At 39.2% G+C, this 20,445-nt stretch overlaps 1 protein-coding gene across 1 annotated transcript in view; it reads left to right on the plus strand.

Annotated features, from left to right (window-relative positions):
- The window catches only part of LOC122108014 (contactin-6-like), a 253,962-nt gene that overhangs the window by 141,920 nt on the left and 91,597 nt on the right, over nt 1-20,445 (plus strand). The window contains 1 exon segment of the mRNA XM_042679950.1: nt 7,670-7,765. Coding sequence (XP_042535884.1) covers nt 7,670-7,765 — 96 coding nt within the window.

Here is a 20,445-nt window from a genome sequence, read left to right on the forward strand (position 1 = left end):
GAATGCTGGAAAGAAAATCCATTACAAAATTGCAAGCATCCTAATTTTGGTGGTTTGTTGTTATGACATCAATGATGGAATTAGAAAGTCCTCCTTTCCTTCACTTCATACTTCTTGTGTGCAATTTGAGGAGATTAATATATCACCATTCATCTCTGGCATGAGCTGTGGTTGGCTTCTCTTTAAGCAGCATAAACAGATTAATTAATCTGCCCATGATCAACACCTTGTACCTGGCAAAAGGAGCTTTGGAACACACATCCATTGTCTGGCTCAAAACCTGTGCTTATGATCATTTCTGTTCTATCATCAAACCTTTTACAGAATTCATTAGTCAATTGTTTCACTTAATTTGCATACTTGCTTACATTGTTTCTTTTCCTGTCAGAAATGCTTATAGGCTCTACCAAACTCTAAGAAATCTTGTATGCCAATGTATCATGTTCCATTCAAGTTACAGCATCCTATATTTCTTTTCTGTTCGTATCTGGTTTTTATTGTATAAAATATGTTAAGAACAAGTTTGAGTACAGTGTTCAAACCTGTCTATAACTAGTGCTCAAGCTTTAGTACATTTGTCCTACCTCCCTTCCTCCTTCTCTTCCTCCCTTCCTCTATTTCTCCTTCCCTCTTTTCCTCCCTTCTTCCTTCCCCTCCCTCCCTCCTTTCTTTCTTTCTTTCTTTCTTTCTTTCTTTCTTTCTTTCTTTCTTTCTTTCTTTCTTTCTTTCTTTCTTTCTTTCTTTCTTTCTTTCTGTCTTTCTTTCTGTCTTTCTTTCTTTCTTTCTTTCTTTCTTTCTTTCTTTCTTTCTTTCTTTCTTTCTTTCTTTCTTTCTTTCTTTCTTTCTTTCTTCTTCCTTCCTTCCTCCCTCCCTCCTTTCTTTCTTTTGTTCTTTCTTTCTTTTGTTCTTTCTTTCTTTTGTTCTTTCTTTTTTCTCTCTTTCTCTTTTTTCTCTCCTTCCTTCCTTCCTTCTTCCCTTCCTCCCTCCCTCCCTCTTTCCTTCTTTCCCTCCCTCCCTGCTTACCTGCCTGCTTGCCTGCCTTTCTCTTTCTTTCACTCTCTCTTTCTTATCATAGCCAGTCCTATATATGCCATTATAACAAATTAATTAGGTCTTTCATACTTTTTTAGCTTGTTCTATTTATTAGGTGCATATCTGTGTAGCAATCTAAATTCAGGGAAGATAGAAAATAATGAATTTGCTCTCCCTTTTATAATTTTCCTCACAAGTTTTTCTTAAACCTCACAAATAAATCCTTGGTGAATTTCTTATTCCCAGGACTCTGTGCAATAAATTGTTCTCCTCTTATTTATGAATGTTTATAAAAATCCTTTCACAGCCAAAAAAAAAGAAGAAAAAAGAGGATTTTAACTGGGATTTTAAATGGGACTGACACTTGGAGCTTTGAAATTGGTTTCTAACTTCCTACTTAGATATTAGTATTCCAAATTTATGTTCAATATCGAGATTTAGCTATTGCTTCTTTTATTGGCTTTGACAATAGCATTGTGCTTTATTAGGTTATGTCATGTTATGTTAATGAGTTATACTAGGAAACACAATCATATCATGAACAGTGTAACTGAGTGTATAGCATGCAGAAAATGATAGCCGAAAATGAAACTGGTCTAAGTAGAGATATTTTTGTATGCCACTTAATAAAAGCCTGGGAAAATTAATAATAGAACTAAAACCTTCTTACTCAAAGGTATAGAAAATAGCAACTGGAACAACTTTCTATATGAAATGACCCTCTTTGAAGAGTGAAGTATGGTGAGATAAGAATTTAGAACTACCTCATTATATTGTCTTGAGATTCGTAAAGAGCACATTGACAAAGTTACCTGGATCACATCTCAGACTTCTGTGGGTGAAATGCAGAGGTAGGGAATTTTTCTTGGTGTCTTTTACTTTTGTTGGGCAAGGTATCTGAATTTTTTTCTTCCCAGCAAAAAACGATTTTGCCTTAGGCCAAAACAAAGCCTGCACCTGCAGCCTGGAAACTGTTTGGTAAAGGTGAGCAGGGCTTAAGTCCTGTTTACACCACAGGCTTCAACAGAGGAACTTTTTCAGAGGGAGTAGTAGTTGTCTGCTGGGAAGCAAGGGGTTAGGGGACAATAAATTTTAGTTTGAAAAAATCATATCAAATGTCCTCAAAGTGACCAATCCTTGAAATTGCTTTTATGAGATGGACAAAGAACCTGAGCAATGTCTCCAGGCTGGAGCAGATTACAGAATGGGGAGGAGGACTAAGTTCTAGAAGGGAGTAGTCTAGTCTCAGGGTTAAGCAAGACACTTCAGAGCATTAAGATTTGGAATTACAGTTTACTTCCTGTGTTTGTGACCTGTTTGAATGAGCGCAAATGGCTTAGTGTTTGAATGATGACACAGTCTACATAACCAAGCTTCTTTATAGAGGAAACATAGAGGACTGGTATTTCCCTCTGTTCCTTTAAGAGAAGACAATTGCAGGGAGAGTAGGAGGGAGGAAAAGAGGGAAAGAGGGAGGGCGTGGGGAGGAGAGAGCAGAAGAAATGAAGAATAAAGAAAGGAGAGAAAAAAAAGGGAAAGAAAGGAAGAGAGAAGGAAGAAAAGAAAGAATGGAAGAAAAGAAGGAAGGAAGGAAAGAGGGAAGGAAGGAAAGAGAGGGCCAACATACAAATAACAGAGAAGAGTAGCAAAATAACTACATAGGTACATATTTAATATTAGGTGTAGAAGGTGTTGAATGATCTCATACTGAATCAGTATGACTGACGGGCACAGAAATGCTTTACACTTTTGTGGAAGGTGTGGGCCTCTCTGCAGGGACTGAGGTCAGGTTTGCATTGACACGAGGATAGAGGTAACTCAAGACACAAACACAGGAAAGAAGCACAAGAACACACAGGAGTCAGGCTTTCAGATAGGCAGCTGTTTTAATATCCAAAAGTATGGGGCATCCTTTCCTCTCCCCGAGGGACCCATACAATTTTTTTGGGAACACATTGGGCTTTTGGCTATTTGTATGAACATGGAATGACAGCTTACATCAATTTAGCTTATTATAAACAACAAACCCAGATAACAGCCAAAGAGCAGAACAACATTATTTTCTGACTCTTCACAGTCTTGTCTTAGCACATAGAAGCTGTGCAATCCTCAATGTCAGCATGCAATCCTCTCTGAGCCTCAGTTTCTCCTTTCCCCACAGACACCTTAAAGCTAGAGAAAGTAGTCAAAGACAATCTTTATCAGACTATGTGGCCAATTATAGCTACTGTAGACACATTATTATATATCTATTCTACACACACACACACACACACACACACACACACACATATAAGAAAAATAGAAAAAACGCTTACAGCATTCAAGAATTTCATATGTAAGAAATTTTGAAAGACATAATAATTGCTGCTCTTTTGTGTGTATGTGTGGGGGGGACAGTTGTGGGGCTTGAATTCAGGGCCTTGGCACTGCCCCTGAGTTTTTTTTTGCTCAAGGCTAGTGCCCTATCACTTTGAGCCATATATATTCTGGTGGTTAATTGGAGATAAGAGTCTCTAGGACTTTCCTGCCCAGGATGGCTTTGAACCAGGTTCCTCAGATCTTAACCTCTTCAGTAGCTAGGACTATAGGTATGATCCAAAGTATATAGCTCAATTTAAATATATATATGTATATATAATTTTATTATTATTAAGGTATTATATGGAGGGGTTACCATTTTATAAGTCAGGTAATGAGTACAGTTCCTTCTTCCTTAACTTTCACCCAGTTTTCCCTTCCAGTCTCTGCCTGAAAGTTGCATACTTCATTTTTTGCATAGTGTATACTGAAGACCATGACTACATTTATTCACCATTCCCTCTCCATTTCTGGGCTTCCCTTTGCCCCTTACTAAGAAGACGTTTTTAAAAAAGCAAAAACGAACTACACTAACAAGAACAACGACAATAAAGCATTCTTCATCTGGGAATGTGTTTCGATAAGTAACATGTTAGATGTTCAGAGGAGTTAAGCCTTTGGGTTCCTCTCTTAAAAGTATCCTCCGTTAGTCTGATTGTGTGTGAATGACTAGAGTCCTACATAAGTTATGTGCAGTAGAACTGTAAATCTAGCTTCTACATATGAGAAAAAAAATACACATGCCATCTGTCTCTCTGATAATACTCATTTTTTTTAATAACTCAGTACCCTTAGTTCTGCTTTCAGTATTCATTTTTTCCTGGTGAATATTTTTTTTCCTTCTCAAATTTCCAAGTGCTGTCCTCTTAGTCTTAGCTGATAGACTCTGGGTACCCAGAAACTTCCTCTAGGCTATACCAGTTGGCACCACACTCGGTCCCCTTCTGTGTCAGGTGCTGGCACTATCAGATACAACGTCTGCATGTGATCCTCAGGCCTTGGCAGAGAAGGCACAGTTTCCTTGCTTTAATTAAGCTGAGATGCATTCTTCCATGTGACAGATGCAAAGATGTGTTCTCCTTACAATTAGATATTGCAATGCTTAGCATTGCTTGGACTTAATTTTAAGTACATTTTGGTGGCCCCTGTCCCTCCTCTGTCCCTTGGTTGCTCCAGGAGAGAGCATATGGCCCAGTAATTCTTTAAAGCTCATTTTATGGGCCATTCTCAGGCACTTCCTGCTGGCCTTTGGAACAGAGCCTTGTTTGTGACTGCATTTTTTGCTTATGCTCCTGCCAAATGCTTCCTCCAAAACCAGCAATAAAACCCCAGGACCTGATAAGCTATGGTCATCAGAAGGGCTTAATGAGAGCAGCCTCAACAATGGGGGTCATTAATAGCAACCAGCTCGGCAGGACTTATACCTTGAGTACAAGGGCAGCCTAGGCAGGTCACCTTTTTGCTTTATGGGAAAATCTCCAAATATTGTAGAATTGGAGGGTATTCTCAGGGAACAATGTCACACTAAGCTGTGTTCTCCAAAGTAAAAATGAATACGAAGAAGATGAAGACAAAGACGAAGACAAAGATGAAGACGAAGACGAAGACAAAGAAGAGGGGGAGGAGGGGAAGGAGGATGAGGAGGAAGAGGAGGAGGAGGAGGAGAAGGAGGAGGAAGAGGAGGAGGGGGTGGAGGAGGAAGAGGAGGAGGAGGAGGAAGAGAAATACAGCGAATGTCTATTTTTGCCTTCTTGTAAAGGAATCAATCTAAATTAAAAAACATCTTACATCATAAAGACAATACTTGATAGACATTTATTTGACTAGCTAATTCAGCAGACCTTGCCTCTAAATCCTATCGGAATCAAATCATTAGCAGGAAGACAGCTGAAATACACATTGGATGTATAAAAATCAGTCTTGTTCAAAGGATATCAGATGTCAGGGTATCTAGTTTAAATAAGGCGAAATTATATCTTGTCTGTGATCTAAGGTGTCATTAGCAGTTGTAAAATGTGAGTTATTAATTGAAACCTTTAAACCAGTAACATTTTGAAGTAATTTGTTTTGATAGCTAACAGGACTTGTATGTCTTTCCAGAGAAGCTGATTTCCTCTCCTGAGAACTAATAGAAACCCTATTGAGATTCTCCAAGGCCAGGGGAGGAAGAATAATGTCACAAATGGATGCTGTGTGACAGTGAACACTGAATGTATTAAAGCCTCCCTGGTTTTACCAACACTGTGTTATAATGATTTCTGATTAACACCCAAAACAAGATGAATGTCACTGGGGGAAGACAACCGTGGTTGTGAGACACCGAGAAGATTCCGCGCAGAGCTTGTTAATTTCGTAGGATCATTCAGCTTCCTGCAACTCCCTCCTGGCCTCGGTGTTTCTTTGATCACTAAGACATGATGACAACATAGTGGGGATTTTTTAATGAATAAAAGTAAGAGGAAAATAGCCTCAGTATGATCACATTTCACAATAACCATGAGAAGCAGAAACCATGGGTTCAATATATTGATATTGAAATAGAGTTTACTAGCGAGGTTGATTTTTTTTTTCGCTTTAAGATATGATGTTTTTGTTGCTGATCCCAGAGAGATTGACACTCAGGCCTCAGAGCATGCTCTACTACTTGAGCCCGGCTTTTGGATAGTGAACTGGACATGGAATCTCATAGGCTTTTCTGCCCAGGCTAACTTGAGAGCCCTGTCCTCCTGTTCTCACATTCTTGAGTAGCTAGAATTTCAAGCCTGGACACCAGTGCCTAGCAAGGCATTTAAAGTGGTACACACTGAAGTGACAAAGGACTGACAGTCCATACAATAGTTTCATTTGTATACTTTGTTGTTTTTGTTTTATCTTCATAGTGCCTCATACAGGGTAGGTAAACTTTTTACTAGTGAAATACACTCCCTAAACTGCAAGATGTAGATACATATATACATACATATATGTGCATGTACATATATATAGGTACATATGTATATATGTACATACATATAGTAGAAAATGTATATGCAGATTTCATTTTTCCATAACCAATGAGGAAAGGGCCATAAGTGCTTAGTGGAAAAATAAGCTAGGCATGTCAGAACATAAATAATTAGCATAAAACTAATGATTACTTCTGAAGAACAGATGGGAAAAGGGAAAGTGGTATAGATTGGAATTAACAGGGTCTAATGTGATGAATGCTTTTGCTATTCAAAGTCAAGAGTATATATAATTGAAAGCTGAGCTTGGTAGCATATGTCTATAATACCAGCTACTTGAAAGATGAAGTTAGGAAGATAGTGTTCCAAGGCCAGATGAGAGTAAGTTAGTGCAAGGGTCTATTGTAAAAGTACTGGGGACATGGGTCAATTGGTAGAATGCTTGTGTAGCAAGTGTGAGGCCTTGAATTCAATCCTCTCCTCAGTATGAAAGAGGAAAGAAAGAGAGGAAGGGAGGAAGAAAGGGAGGAAGAAAGAAAGAAGAAAAGAAAGAAAGGAAGGAAGGAAGGAAGGAAGGAGGGAAGGAAGGAAGGAAAGGATTCTACTGATTAAGAAACTGAAGGTCAAAGAAGTGAAATAATTTACCTGTTTGTAGAGACTGGGTGACTGTTTCCCAGGAATGTTGAAAGATTTATACCTCGGATGTGCAGCTATTAAGACAGCCAGGAACCCTTTCTCTGCCTCTGACTTTGTAGAATTGTTTGATGCAGGCAATCACAACATTCCGAATAAGAAAATAAAGCAGCTTGCGAAGGAATCAGTCAAGGAGCATAGAAAGCACATGGCTGTTCTGCCTCAGGGGCTCTGTTGTATGTTGTGCTTTCCCTCACGCCATTCCAGCCTCAGCTCTCACAGATGGCAGCCGCTCATCTAAATGGTAACCTTTCCTGTAAGGTGTGAGAAGACCCGCCCTACCGACTACCTGCCTCTCTCAAATCACATTTTCCCTGAACAGAGAAAGTCAATATGTGCTGAGCTTAAGGAATTTCCTGGTTGGGCTGCAGGCTGGGAGAATAAAAGTAAACAGTGCTATAAACAAATGTATTTTTCACAGCCTTGGTTTAATGATGTTACCAAGAAAGGCCATAAAGAAAGGGGAGATTTTGAAACTAAATAATGGGGGCAGGTCAATAGATCATCAACTAAAATTTCACTAAGCCAAGAGTGAGTATCCCTCACCTTTCCTGATGCAAAGAAGTTAGAGATGCTGCTTAAAATCCCTTCTCCTCCCAAGTAACTAATCCTAAACTTGTTTTTCTTTGCTTTCCAAGATATTGAAGACTTTGAAACCAAAACAAGAAGCACAGTGTCTGTCAGAGAAGGTCAAGGCGTGGTACTTTTCTGTGGCCCACCACCGCATTTTGGAGGTATATAGGGTGTATGTGGGGTGTAGGGGGGTGATATCTTCCATGTGGTTCCTTAGGGGGAAATAGGTCAGGTCTTGGAGTGAGTGGAAGTTCTTCATCTGTTGACAAGGACAATGAAGGATCTTCAAGTTCATCTTCATCCAATATTTTTTTCAAGTACCTACTCAAATATCAGGAGGAAAAAGAATGACACCACTATAAGTAGTGTTGACATTGGGGCTTGGTATGGAAACTGACAATACCTGTAATCCAGCGGCCTGACTTGGAGTTTATGGCAAAGGGAAAGGTATTTCATCTTCTTTAAGCCTCCAGTTCCTCATCTATAGAGTAGAGGCTGACTGATATTAATAGTTATTACTGTTGTGAATACCTAGTGGGCTAATGAATGTTAAGTGGGTTCAGGTAAGAGCTACTACCTCATTAAAAAAAAAAGAAATCTGAAATTGTCATTGTTGTTTCATTGGTTCTATTAGATTCTGGAGGAGTAAATTTTAACACTATACTTGACAATTTCACCTTAATAGTTGGATGAGAGAAATGCCCCATTAATTGGAAGAGGAGGAGAAAGAGAGAGAGGGGTAGAGGGGGGGGAGAGAGAGAGAGAGAGAGAGAGGAGGGATGGGGGTAAAGGGGGATGTTTGAAAGTAGAATAGGGACCATTCTTTGCACTCAGGGAGGAGAGCATTGATTCCTTTAATCCTGCTTCCTAACTTGTGGTGGGCTCCATGTTAGTCAGATTTCTGTCTCCAAAACAAATACTTGAGTTAATGAATATAGAAAGAGAACGGCAGGCTGACTGGCTCACAGTGGTAAGCGGCTCCAGGTCCATATGACTGGCTCACAGTGTTAAGCAGCTCCAGGCCCATGATCAGGAAGCCTCACCGCCTCTGTCTCTGCTGGCTGTGCCTTATCTCGGTGGTGAGGAGAACATTGAAGAGAAAACCTGCCGAGGGCTAGCAAGCAAAAGAGAGCAAAGTAGAGAGCTGGCATCCCCCATTTCCTCTGAAAGGCATGTCCCCAGTGACCTGGAGACCTCCTGTGTCCCCTCAAGTGTTCATTGCCTCTCTTTAGCCTACCTTCAATACTAAACGTTTAGCTCATCAGCCTTCAGGGATATTTAAGATCCGAACAACCTCCAACTCCATGATTCTAGATGAATCTGTTCCTTTGGGGTCACATGATTTCATTGTTCCCATTGTTTCCTTTTTTTTTTTGGTCAGTCATGGAGCTTGACTCAGGACATTGTCCCTGAGCTTTTTCACTCAAGGCTAGCATTCTACCACTCTGAACCACAGTGCCACTTCTGGTTTTCTGGAGGTTAATTGGAGATAAGAGTCTCATGAACTTTCCTACCTGGGCTGGCTTTGAACTGCAGTCCTCAGATCTCAGCCTCCTGAGTACCTAGGATGAAAGGTGTGAGCCACCGGCATCCTGCCCACTTCCAAATTTCGGACTACAAAATATTTTAGCAAATAAAATTTAACACAAAGAGCACTACCTGGCACTACTTTATCTTCTTCCCTCAGATATCTGCTTCTTTGTCTCCTAAACTTCCTCATTGTTAGACGACTGTCTTCATCTTCCCAAGGGTTCTATTAACAGTCCTTCCCCTCTCTCTCTTTACGCCATCTCGGATTAAAAGAAAAAGAAAAAACTATTCTCCCTGAGTTTCTTAGTGTTTCACCAAGCCCAAGTTTTGCCATTTGGCAAATCGAAGTTATTTGTTTCTTCTATGAAGTCCCTAGAGTGGTTTATAATCATCACCCTTCAGACTGACACATGTGACAGAGACAATATAATATTCATTTGATTTCTTTATTTGGCAGTGTAGGGGTGGAAATGTGGCCTTCAGCCAAATGTGAAGCTATGTGTAGAGTAATTTTTCTGATCCATAAGGATTTTTATTTACCTATGGGGTGAGAATTTTTTGATTAGGAAAATATACAATCAGTAGATTTCCAGGTATTCTATGCATAAAGATAGCACCCATGGAATGTCATTTTAAATTTCCAGGATGTAGAAATGATACCTGTTTAAAATAATTAAATTCACCTTGAAATACTAGTAGATATTCAAAATATACTCATTCTGTTAATGGTTTAAAAATAAGACTCATTCCTTGGCCCATGGAATTGTAAATTTTAAATTTGTTTAAAAATGTATTTCCCTTTTCCTCAGGTCCAATTTTTAGGTTGATAAAAAAATTGAATTCATGCCTGTAGTTTGGATTATGTGAGTCCGTGGTGGAAGAAATCATTTAGTATGTTTGGCTTCACATCGGTAAAAGATGTTGACAATTCAACCAAGACCAAAAATTGCAAGAATAAGCTCAAAATTATGTTATAAAACAAAAGGGAAATTATATCAAAAGAAAGGACCAAATTCTTAATATCTACTTCCTACCAGTTGTTATATATTATTTCTGGAGTTACTGGAAGTGATGTTGTTTTATTGGACAGGTAAAATTAGCAATAACTATATGACTTTGGAACTCTTTGTATAGCAGAAGGCAGGCAGAGCAACTGGAAATTGGAATGGTAGCCATTTGGTAGCAGAGTTGGGGATGGAAAATGACAAACTTACTTTAGGATATCTTAACTCTCAGATGCTAACTAGGTAAGAGTGTAGTGTTTTAGACAAATGGAGTAGTATAAAATACCTTAGGTCTATGTACTGTGTTATAATCAGATAAAACTTTCAACACATATCTGATATGTGTTGAATGCTCAGCTAAGCATTTTGTATATCTTAATTCATTTACCCCTTTCAGGGAAAAGAAATTGCAGTCTTACAAACCAAGTAATCCTGTTGACTTGGACAAGATCATGTGTTGGGAACTCACAGGATCCTATCTAAATTATCACTGTATTCATTCTGTTTTATTTTGTCTGGTGTAATCTAGCCCTGAACAGTCACTTCCGAAGTGGTAAAGTATGCAAAGGGATGCTAGGAATTCTTATCTCTGCTGAGGAATGTATATAGAGAAGTAGAGTGATTTTGTAAAGTGAATGTAGAGTATGGCATACAGGAAGCTTTATGGAATTTCTCATTTTTCATAGCTAACCAAAACCTCAGACTTCCACGCTGGAGGGCCCATACCCTGCATCCCTCTCTCTCCACTTTCACAATCTATTCCTTTTGGATAGATTGTTTTCTGTGCTTTCTTTCTTTCTTTCTTTCTTTTTTTTTTGGCAGTCGTGGGGCCTGAACTCTGGGCCTGGGCCCTGTCCCTCAGCTCTTCAACTTAAGGCTAGTGCTCTACCACTTGAGCCACAGCACCACTTCCAGTTTTCTGAGTGGTTTATTGGAGATAAGAGTCTTGGTCTTTCCTGCCTGGGCTGGCTTTGAACCTCTATCCTCAGATCTCAGCCTCCTGAGTAGCTAGGATTATAGGCGTGAGCCACCTCTGCCCGGCGTTTTCTGTACTTTCTAATCCATCCAATAGAACACATATACTATAGACTGTTACTATTACATAAGACAGGGTTTGTCAGCATTGACAAAATGAAAAACTTAGGAAGAATTCATGTGATGGAAGGCTATGTTTTGCTCTGTTAAGATGTTGGGCACCATCCTTGGCTTAGATGCCCTGTGGTCTCTCTCCTATTATTATGGGAGGGCTGGGAAGGTGGCTCAGTGGTAGCCCGCTTGCCTTGCATGCTTGAGGCCCTGGGTTGATTCCTCAATACCACATAAGCAGAAAAAAAAAGCCAGAAGTGGTGCTGTGGTTCAAGTGGTAGTGTGCTAGCCTTGAGCTGAAGAGCTAAGGGACAGTGCCCAGGTCCAGAGTTAAGGCCCCACAACTGGACACCTCCCCCCAAAATCCTATTATCCTGGGAATGAAAAATTCTTCCAGATCTTGCCAGATATCCCCTGGTAGACCTTATCTTCCACCACTATTGGATATCCCATCTCTTAACAACCATGACAATCATCTCATCCAGAAAGGATGGAAATAGGGGCTACCAAAGGAAGTCTGGACCATGAATATTTACATCAGTAACATCAACATACTGTAGACTGGAGGTTTCTCAGTAGTCACTCAAAAGTTGGTTATGCTTTTCATTTCTTCTCCAGGTAAAGTTTGCTAGTGGACAATTGGTCTTAGAATTCTTTGGAACTTAGCAACAATCCATACTCAGGAGGGCTTTACTTGGTTATTTGTAGACCCCAAAAGATTCAGAAGGGATCTAATAAAATTTAGGTTGTCCAGCAGCAATCATAGAACACATATGACCTCACATAGATATAGATTATAATAGTGTCACGTGCTTTTCTGGGTTGTGCCATAAACTTGCTCAGCACAATATAATGATTTCAACCCAGAAAGGAATTACTGTTTTTGACTTGGATCTTTGCCACTGAGTCAATGAAACCATGATTTACCACCCACAAGCTAGTCACTTTGAACCCTGAACCACTATGCAAGGTTTTCAGTAAAGTCTGCTCCTTCTGGAATGTTCCAAAAGGAAAATGTATCCACTAAACCTGAGTAGTATACTTCAGATTCTTTATCTCTCTCATTTACTTTTCTACCTCAAGATACATGCTACTGATCTTGAGTTCTGGTCACAGTTCTACAGAAGTTTGTGATAATGATGTTTATCATTCTTGGACTCTTTTCAATGAAGTAGCTCCCTTTTAATAAAAATTAAATATCCTACAATGGGAATAATGGCCTATATCTCTGTGTTTGTATTTGAAATTTCATAGTACAAGATATAGGGCTGTAAAAGATGTCAAAGCATAATCATGCTCTGGGGAAAATAGGATTTGTTTTATGCTTGAGAGAGTAGCAGATAGAGTCTTCAATTGCTTACTGTGGAACTGCCATTTCTAATAATAATAAAATTGTAGGGAATGTTGTCAATGAGAAGCTACACAAAGGCTGCTGGAAGGACTAATTACCATTCAGCTCTAAGTTATTGCTGAATCATCATGGGGAAAAATGTATCATGACCATTAATAACAGATAAATGTCATAGAGAGTGGAGAGAATATTTAAAAATGCAATGGTTTCAACCTAAGTGGCTCATGAATTATACATTTAATTAAGAAAAGCCAAAATGGGAGGTTTTAAAACTTTCAATTTGGGAGGTATATATACATTTTTTTCTTCCCCCATTAAAAAATATACAAATGAAGCACCAGAAATGGTTGGTAATGGAAAAACAAGCAAAAGACAGAAGCTCCTATGACCAGCTGTCACTAGGGAAGACTGAGGATGGTCCACGAGGAAAAGTCACCAGGCAGGGTGAGCAAGGACAATGACAGGAGAGGAAATACGTAGAGCTTTGTGTCTTTATTGGTTTACAGAATGGCCCAGAAATATGGCTGAATTGTGGTCCAAAGGCTTAATCTTTCCTCCTCTGCATCTTTTCTTGAAAAATAAAAGAAGGTGGAGTCACAGATTTCTCAGATCCCTTCCAGCCCCAAGTCTGTAAATACTCTCCCAGGCTCTACTGCTCTACCCCAAGGGAGGCCCACTCAAAGCCCAAGGTATTTCCTTTCCTCAGTGACTACAGAGAGAAGGTTAAGTTGTAGCATCTGCATTCCCTGACTTTCAAGGTGAGATTCCCCACTTGAGTACATCACTATTACCTGAAGACCCGCTTTTGATCCACATTCTTCAGGTGCTCCACAAAGAGGCTGAGCCAGCTACCCTGAGCAGGGAGCCCAGAGTTGGTTTTTAACAACTCAACTAGGTAAGGTGATCCAGGTACATATTGACATTTTAGAACCTGATTTCTAACAAAACATGTTGGAGCTGGAGACAGAAGTCGGGTAACGGAGTGTTGTTTGGCGAGCTTAAGTCTCCATGTTCAAACACCAGTACTGGAATAAAGAAAAAGAAAGAAAGAAAGAAAGCAAGAAAGAAAGAAAGAGAAAGAAAGGAAGGAAGGAAGGAAGGAAGGAAGGAAGGAAGGAAGGAAGGAAGGAAGGAAGGAAGGAAGGAAGGAAGGAAACAAACCAACAGAATATGAGATATAATTTAGGAGACGAATTAATGTCTCAAGATTTTGCATGTGTTTGATTCCTATTCTAATGTTAGTCATTAACACTGCAGAGTGATTTAAAACGAATGGCTAAGCTTCTATGTTAAGAGATTTTCTTTTTCAGGAAACCCATCACAGATAATGTTGATGGGGGAGTAGTGGGTGGGACATTCATTTTGTCTTCTAAACTTGAATTGGGATGAAGACACACAGAGCTTGAGACTTTGGACAGAAGGTCTGAATGTAAAGAAGGACCAAACAGAGAAAACTGGCATAGTAAAAGAGAAACTGGATAAAAGTAAAAAAAAAATAGTGTGCAGGAAAGAACAAGCAGTGTTTGATCTCAAGGATTTAGGTTTAAATCACACGTTAGGAAATGTGATTTTGGGCTGGGAAGGTGGCTCAGTGGTTAGAGTGCTTGCCATGTATGCATGAGGCCCTGGGTTCAATTCCTCAGTACCACACAAGCAGAAAAAGCTGGAATTAGTGTGCTGGCTCAAGTGGTAGAATGCTAGCCTTGAGCTGAAGAACTGAGGGACAGCGCCTAGACCCAGAGTTCAGGCCCCACGAACAACAAAATGTATATATATATATATATATATATATATATATATATATATATATATATGATTTTGGAAAATAATGTTTATTCCCTTTCACATGTTAAGAAATATGATTTTGAAAAATGAAGTTTATGCTCTGCATACCCTCTTTGACATGAGTACCTTCAATTAGAGGTAGAAAATAATTGTTAGGTTGAAAAAAAAGTGTTTTTTTAAATTTTTAGTTTATACATATTCCTTCTTGTTTCTGGGTCAGATTCTCCAAGTATCTCTGAATATTTTCCCTTTGAAGAAGGATGCATCTCATGGAGGAACAGATCAGAAAGTGTTAGCAATGAGGACAAAATGAATTCACTAAGGGAGAGAAGAAAATCACAGTCTCAGGTCCCAAGATTATAGGTTGAAGAATACATAGAATTCTTGGGCACGAGTGCAACTTGTTATTTCTGCTAAGTGGAAGGGGTAACATTGGATTTCAGAGAACTTAAGTTTATTCCTGTTCCAGAAAGCCCTAGAATACAGATTGCTCAGATGAGATATAGCCCTGGGAATTTGCTCAAGATTGTCTTTGTTTCACAAAAGTTCAATAGATGCCTAATCAGTGAGGACCAGGGGAATCTAAACTACATTTTCCAATCCTTTTTATATTGAGGAAAATTTACTATTTAGGCAACTCTAGTGTCAAGCACAAACCTTTGAACATCTCTTCTTGGGAAATAAAGCAACAGGCTTAGAAGCAAGGTAACCAAACCATGAGCTAAAATCCTTAGATACCACAGGGAATAAACCCCAACAGCAACTTGCAAAATTAAATTTCAAAAACCTGAGAACAGGACAAGAAAGTAGAAATGTAGTTATGGAAATAAAATAGCAGTTGTCTTTATGCTGTATATGATCTTATGAAACTCAAAAGAAAATTGAAGTTGGTGTTGATGACTGGTAGAAATAACATGTATCACCTGTCATCTAGTGTTATATGGCAAGAAAACAGAGAAGCCACATTTTGAGAGGTCAAATCAGGAGTCTTTATTAGAAAGCCAGCCACCGCAGGCAGACTCTTGTCACAAAGACCTGCAGCCCCACAGATACACTTAACACTGTCAGAAAACTCAGTCATGAGAGCCAGAGAGGAAAGAAAAAGCAGTAAAAAAAACATGCCAACAAACCAGATCAGCTCCAATGCAGAGCTGAAGTGGGACTCCATGTTGACAGGAGAGACTGGAAACAGGACAGGAACAGACAAGAGACACACAGCATGCTGTACCTGGGACTGAACTGGTCTGGCCTAATTAAGTTCAGTTCAGAGGGCAGGGTCATAGTATGCTTGAGAGTTCAGGACCCAAGAATGGCAGCTCCAGATGCCCATCATCTGGGAGGTGGGACTTCCCCTTCTTCCACCATGCAGACAAGACAGCACTGGTTAGGATTCAGCTACTTCACTGGCATCCAGACAAATATTTTTTGTTTGTTTATATTGTGATAGCCTAAGCAATGGTATCCATGCTCAGCTTCATCTTTTCCAAAGGTAGAGCTTGTTCATTACCTTGTAATCATCCACTGCTCTAGCTCTGAAGTTCAGACTGTTTGTGTTGCTGTTAATATAGCAAACAACTGAAATAATGAGATTATAAAAAGGGCTTGTTTGACTTGGAGGTGGGAAAGCTTAAGGCCATGACTTGGTTCGTTTCTCTGTGGCTTTGGGACTGAGCTGAGGTGGAACACCTTGGTGGGAGAGTATGGGTAGCAGATGGTTCACCTCCTGCAGGAAGAAAACATAGGTTGAGCAGAAGAAGGGAAAGGGGTGGGGTCCTTCACTCCTTTCCAATCTGGCTCCCAGTGTCCAGGACCTCCCACTGGGCCTGGCTTCTTAAAATTCCCTCTCCTTCTTCATCTGCCTTTTACACATGGGCCTAGGGGAACGTTGAGATGAATGCTATGGTACTGTCTATTATATCAGGGCCAAAGAGAACATTCATTTTTCTTGGACAGTCACAACTCCCATTCTCTCTTCAGATGCAGGGGGTTTGATGAACTATTCGTGGGCAGGGTAGCTCACCATGGATGAAGACAGCACTGACATTCTTCCAGAATCTTTCCCTCAGTGTTAAAGTCTTTGTTTCCACATTCTCTTTGATTACTTCTCTTCTAGTCTTTGCTGCCTTTTGTTATCTATTGCTTGATACACTTGAGGGTTTTTCTTTTAATTCCCCTCTCAATACAGAGGCCTGTGAACATAATATGCAAGTTCAATGACCAGAGGCATTCGAATGGTTTGAACGTGGCCATTCCAGGCTCCTTCACTTGGATGTAATGAAGCCATTATAATATGAGACTTAGCTATGTTTAGACAAACTTCCTAAATGAGTGTAATGTGCCTGAAGGAAACAATGCCTGAATAAATGTGATATCTCATTCAGAACGGCTCAGTATCAGAATAAGAAAATACTGCCCTCCCATTTTTGTAAGCTGTTGTTCATTCCAGTGTTTAGCATTCTGACACTATTTAGCTCCCATCTATCCTTTTTCCCCCTCATTTACACAAACATTATGTAATACTTTAAAATTGCCTAATGATGGAAACTTTATGTAGATAGCAAAAGTCATTTCTATTTCCTACCCCTTACTGAGAAATCCCCATATTTTTAACTATAAAATCTGTATGAACATATATACACATTAATTTACAACATTCAAATAGGTGATTTTTAAAAAAATCATTTTTATTTAAAAATGCTAAAACCAGATGAGTTATAGGTGATTTCTAATTGCATATAAACATATTTGTAACTTGCTTTTCACATAGCGATATAGCTTGGATTTTTCTCTACCTGACATTACTTTCATAGAGTTGAGGGTGATCTTACATGTCACATTACATTTTCGTGTAATGAATGTAAGGGACTGTTATGCTCCTGCTGTGTCTTATTCTGTATTGATGGCCCATTTTCATTCCTGAGAACAATATCAGACGTCTGTCTATATTGATGGACTTCTTTCTATTAATACCATTTGTAAATTGCATGAAATCATTTCTTTTATTCTTCCTCAAGATTAGTGGTCTTTTCCTAAGTAGACTTACTCTTCTATTATATATAGATTTGTGTTTCCATTCTATCTCACTCTTCGCCTTTACTCTCCCTGTCCTTTCCCTCCATCTCCTCTCATTCTCCTTTCCTTTCTCCCTCCCTCCTTCAATCTTACCTTCTTTCCTTTTATTCTTTTATACATCCTCATTTGCTGTTTTGTATGCATTTTTATGTATATTTTATCTGTCATGGAATGGATCCTAAAATGACAACCTTGTCTTATACCCAATTCCTCAGAAGTTTTTCTAAACACATCGGATTCACTACAGAATGGCTTATGGTACTCTTACTGGGTCATTAGGGAAGAATGCTGCACAAGGTTGGTTTTCAGCCACGAAGGCCACAAGAATACCACAGAAAAATGTACCCTTGTTGTGTTCATTGCACTTCCAAGGTGTTGTCTCAATATAAGTGTGGTGACAAGTATGACCCAAGGCCTCTTCCTGGAAAAGAGACTCTGAGCTGCAGAAATGGCTCTAATGTGACAGACATAACCATGCCTGTCAAGATCTGTCCAGGAGAAGAATTTTTCTTTTTATTTTCTTAACCTAATTCTAGAAGTTTCCTCCTTTCCACCTCTTCTTTTGATGATTCCTTTTGGACCAGATATGTTTCTCCAATCCCTTGAATGTACTTCTGTATATTTCCCTAATGGTTCCTTCTTTAATATTTAAATACATTTGCAAAGCTTTAAAGACATGAAAACATTTGTCTACGCTTGAAGATTTGTAGCCAGAGTGAAAGAGTTCACAGCCACACATTGTCATGAGATATAATACAACCGCAACTCATATACATTGGTGAAGAAAGCACAGCCTTGTCAGGCATGATGAATGTCACACTTGCTTCTACAGTGACACATGCATCTACCTTATAGTTGTGCAACCCTAGAAAACTATCCGAGACAACAGAAAAGTTACAGACAATCTTATGCCATAATTTTTACTTTTGCCTACTACATTAATGAGCCCAGGCTAGAAACAATTTCAAGCACACATCAATAGGAAAATAGCAAAATAGAGTGGAATATTTAGAAAAAAAGGAAAAAAAAAAGCAGGAACTAGTATTGATATAGTAATGTCAGACAAAGGCTAAAATAAATATATGCTGCTTAATTCTATTTTAATGGACTGTAAATAGTGACAAATGGCAACTTATTAATAGAAATCAGGCACTGGTTGTTATGATAGAAGATTGACCAGAAGAAGCAGGAGAATATTTCTTTTTTTTTTTTTAATTTTATTTTATTTTATTTGAGAGCACACTGTACAGAGGGGTTAAATTACATGGGCAGGATAATGCATACATTTCTTACCAAGCATTGCAGCCTCCTCCTTTGTTTACCCTTCACCTCCCTTCCCAGCCTCCCCCCTTCCCCCCACTCAATCCTTCCCCCCCCCACCGACATTGTAAAGCTCGTTTTTGACATGACATTTTGTACTTCTCATTGTTGCAACAGGTCCACCTGAATCCTTAAACGACTTGTTTGTCCCCGTCTCCTCCACATGTTATACTGACATCAAATATAGTGAAAGCGGGGGTTACACTGTGGGGGAGGGACATACAAAGCAACAAAGAAATAATCTTATAAATGCGTTAGAAACACATGCATGAAAGAAACAAAAACATTAACATACATATTTAAGGGATCATATTCCTAACATCACATTATCTGGCCTTTTCCGCTTGACTCATACATATACTAGATATTGCATATAAGGGAAACCATGGGACCTATGTTTCTTTGGGCCTGGCTTACTTCACTTAATATAATTTTTTCCAAGCCTTTCCATTTCCTAACAAATGGGGCAATGTCATTCTTTCTGATGGAGGCATAGAATTCCATTGTGTATATATACCACATTTTCTTGATCCATTCATCTACTGAGGGGCATCTGGGTTGGTTCCATATCTTAGCTATAATAAATAATGCTGCAATAAACATAGTTGTGCTGGTAGCTTTAGTGTGGTCTTGTTTGTAAACATTTGGGTAAATGCCCAAAAGTGGGATTGCTGGGTCATAGGGGAGTTCTATGTGGAGTCTTTTGAGGAACCTCCATACTGCTTTCCAAAGTGGTTGAACAAGTTTACATTCCCACCAACAATGAAGTAAGGTTCCTTTCTGTCCACATCCCCTCCAGCATCTGTTGTTGTTAGAGTTCTTGATTTTTGCTGTTCTAACTGGAGTGAGGTGATATCTCAATGTTGTTTTGATTTGCATTTCTTTTATAGCTAGGGATGTTGAACATTTCTTCATGTGTCTATTGGCCATCCTTCTTTCTTCTTCAGAGAAGCTTCTCTTTAAGTCTTTCGCCCACTTACTTATTGGGCAGTTGTTTCTTTGAGGATTTGTTGTTGGGTGGTTTAATTTTTTGAGTTCCAAGTATATTTTAGATATGAGACCCTTGTCCGTTGTATGGCTAGTAAAGCTCTTCTCCCAATCCGTGGGCTTTCTATTGATCTTGCTAGCTATGTCATTTGCCCTGCAGAAGCTCTGCAACTTTATGCAATCCCATTTGTCCAACCTTTCTTTGATTTGTTGTGTTTCTGGGTCTCTATTCAGAAAATTTCGGCCTGAGCCAAGGAGACCTAGGGTTTCTCCTATTCCATCCTGTAATGTTTTCAGAGTGTCTGCTTTGACTTCAAGGTCTTTGATCCATTTGGAGTTTATTCTGGTGCAGGGTGATATATAAGGATCTAGCTTTAGTTTTCTACAAGTAGTTAACCTATTTTGCCAGCACCATTTACTGAAGAGGCTGTCTTTCTTCCATTCTATTGTTTTAGCTCCCTTATCGAAGATTAGATGGTTATAGGTCTGTAGGTTCATTTCTGGGTTTTCAATTCTATTCCATTGGTCCTGAGGTCTGTTCTTATGCTAATACCACGCTGTTTTGATTACTATGGCTTTATAGTAGAGTTTGAAATTTGGTATTGATATTCCTCTAGCAGTGTTCTTTCCGTTGAGGAGCGTTTTTGCTATTCGGGGTCTTTTATTGTTCCATATGAATTTTTGGATTGCCTCTTCTATTTCCTTG

This window comes from Dipodomys spectabilis, unplaced genomic scaffold (assembly GCF_019054845.1).
Source record: "Dipodomys spectabilis isolate Male_0828 unplaced genomic scaffold, ASM1905484v1 ptg000054l, whole genome shotgun sequence".
NCBI classification, from domain to species: domain Eukaryota; kingdom Metazoa; phylum Chordata; class Mammalia; order Rodentia; family Heteromyidae; genus Dipodomys; species Dipodomys spectabilis.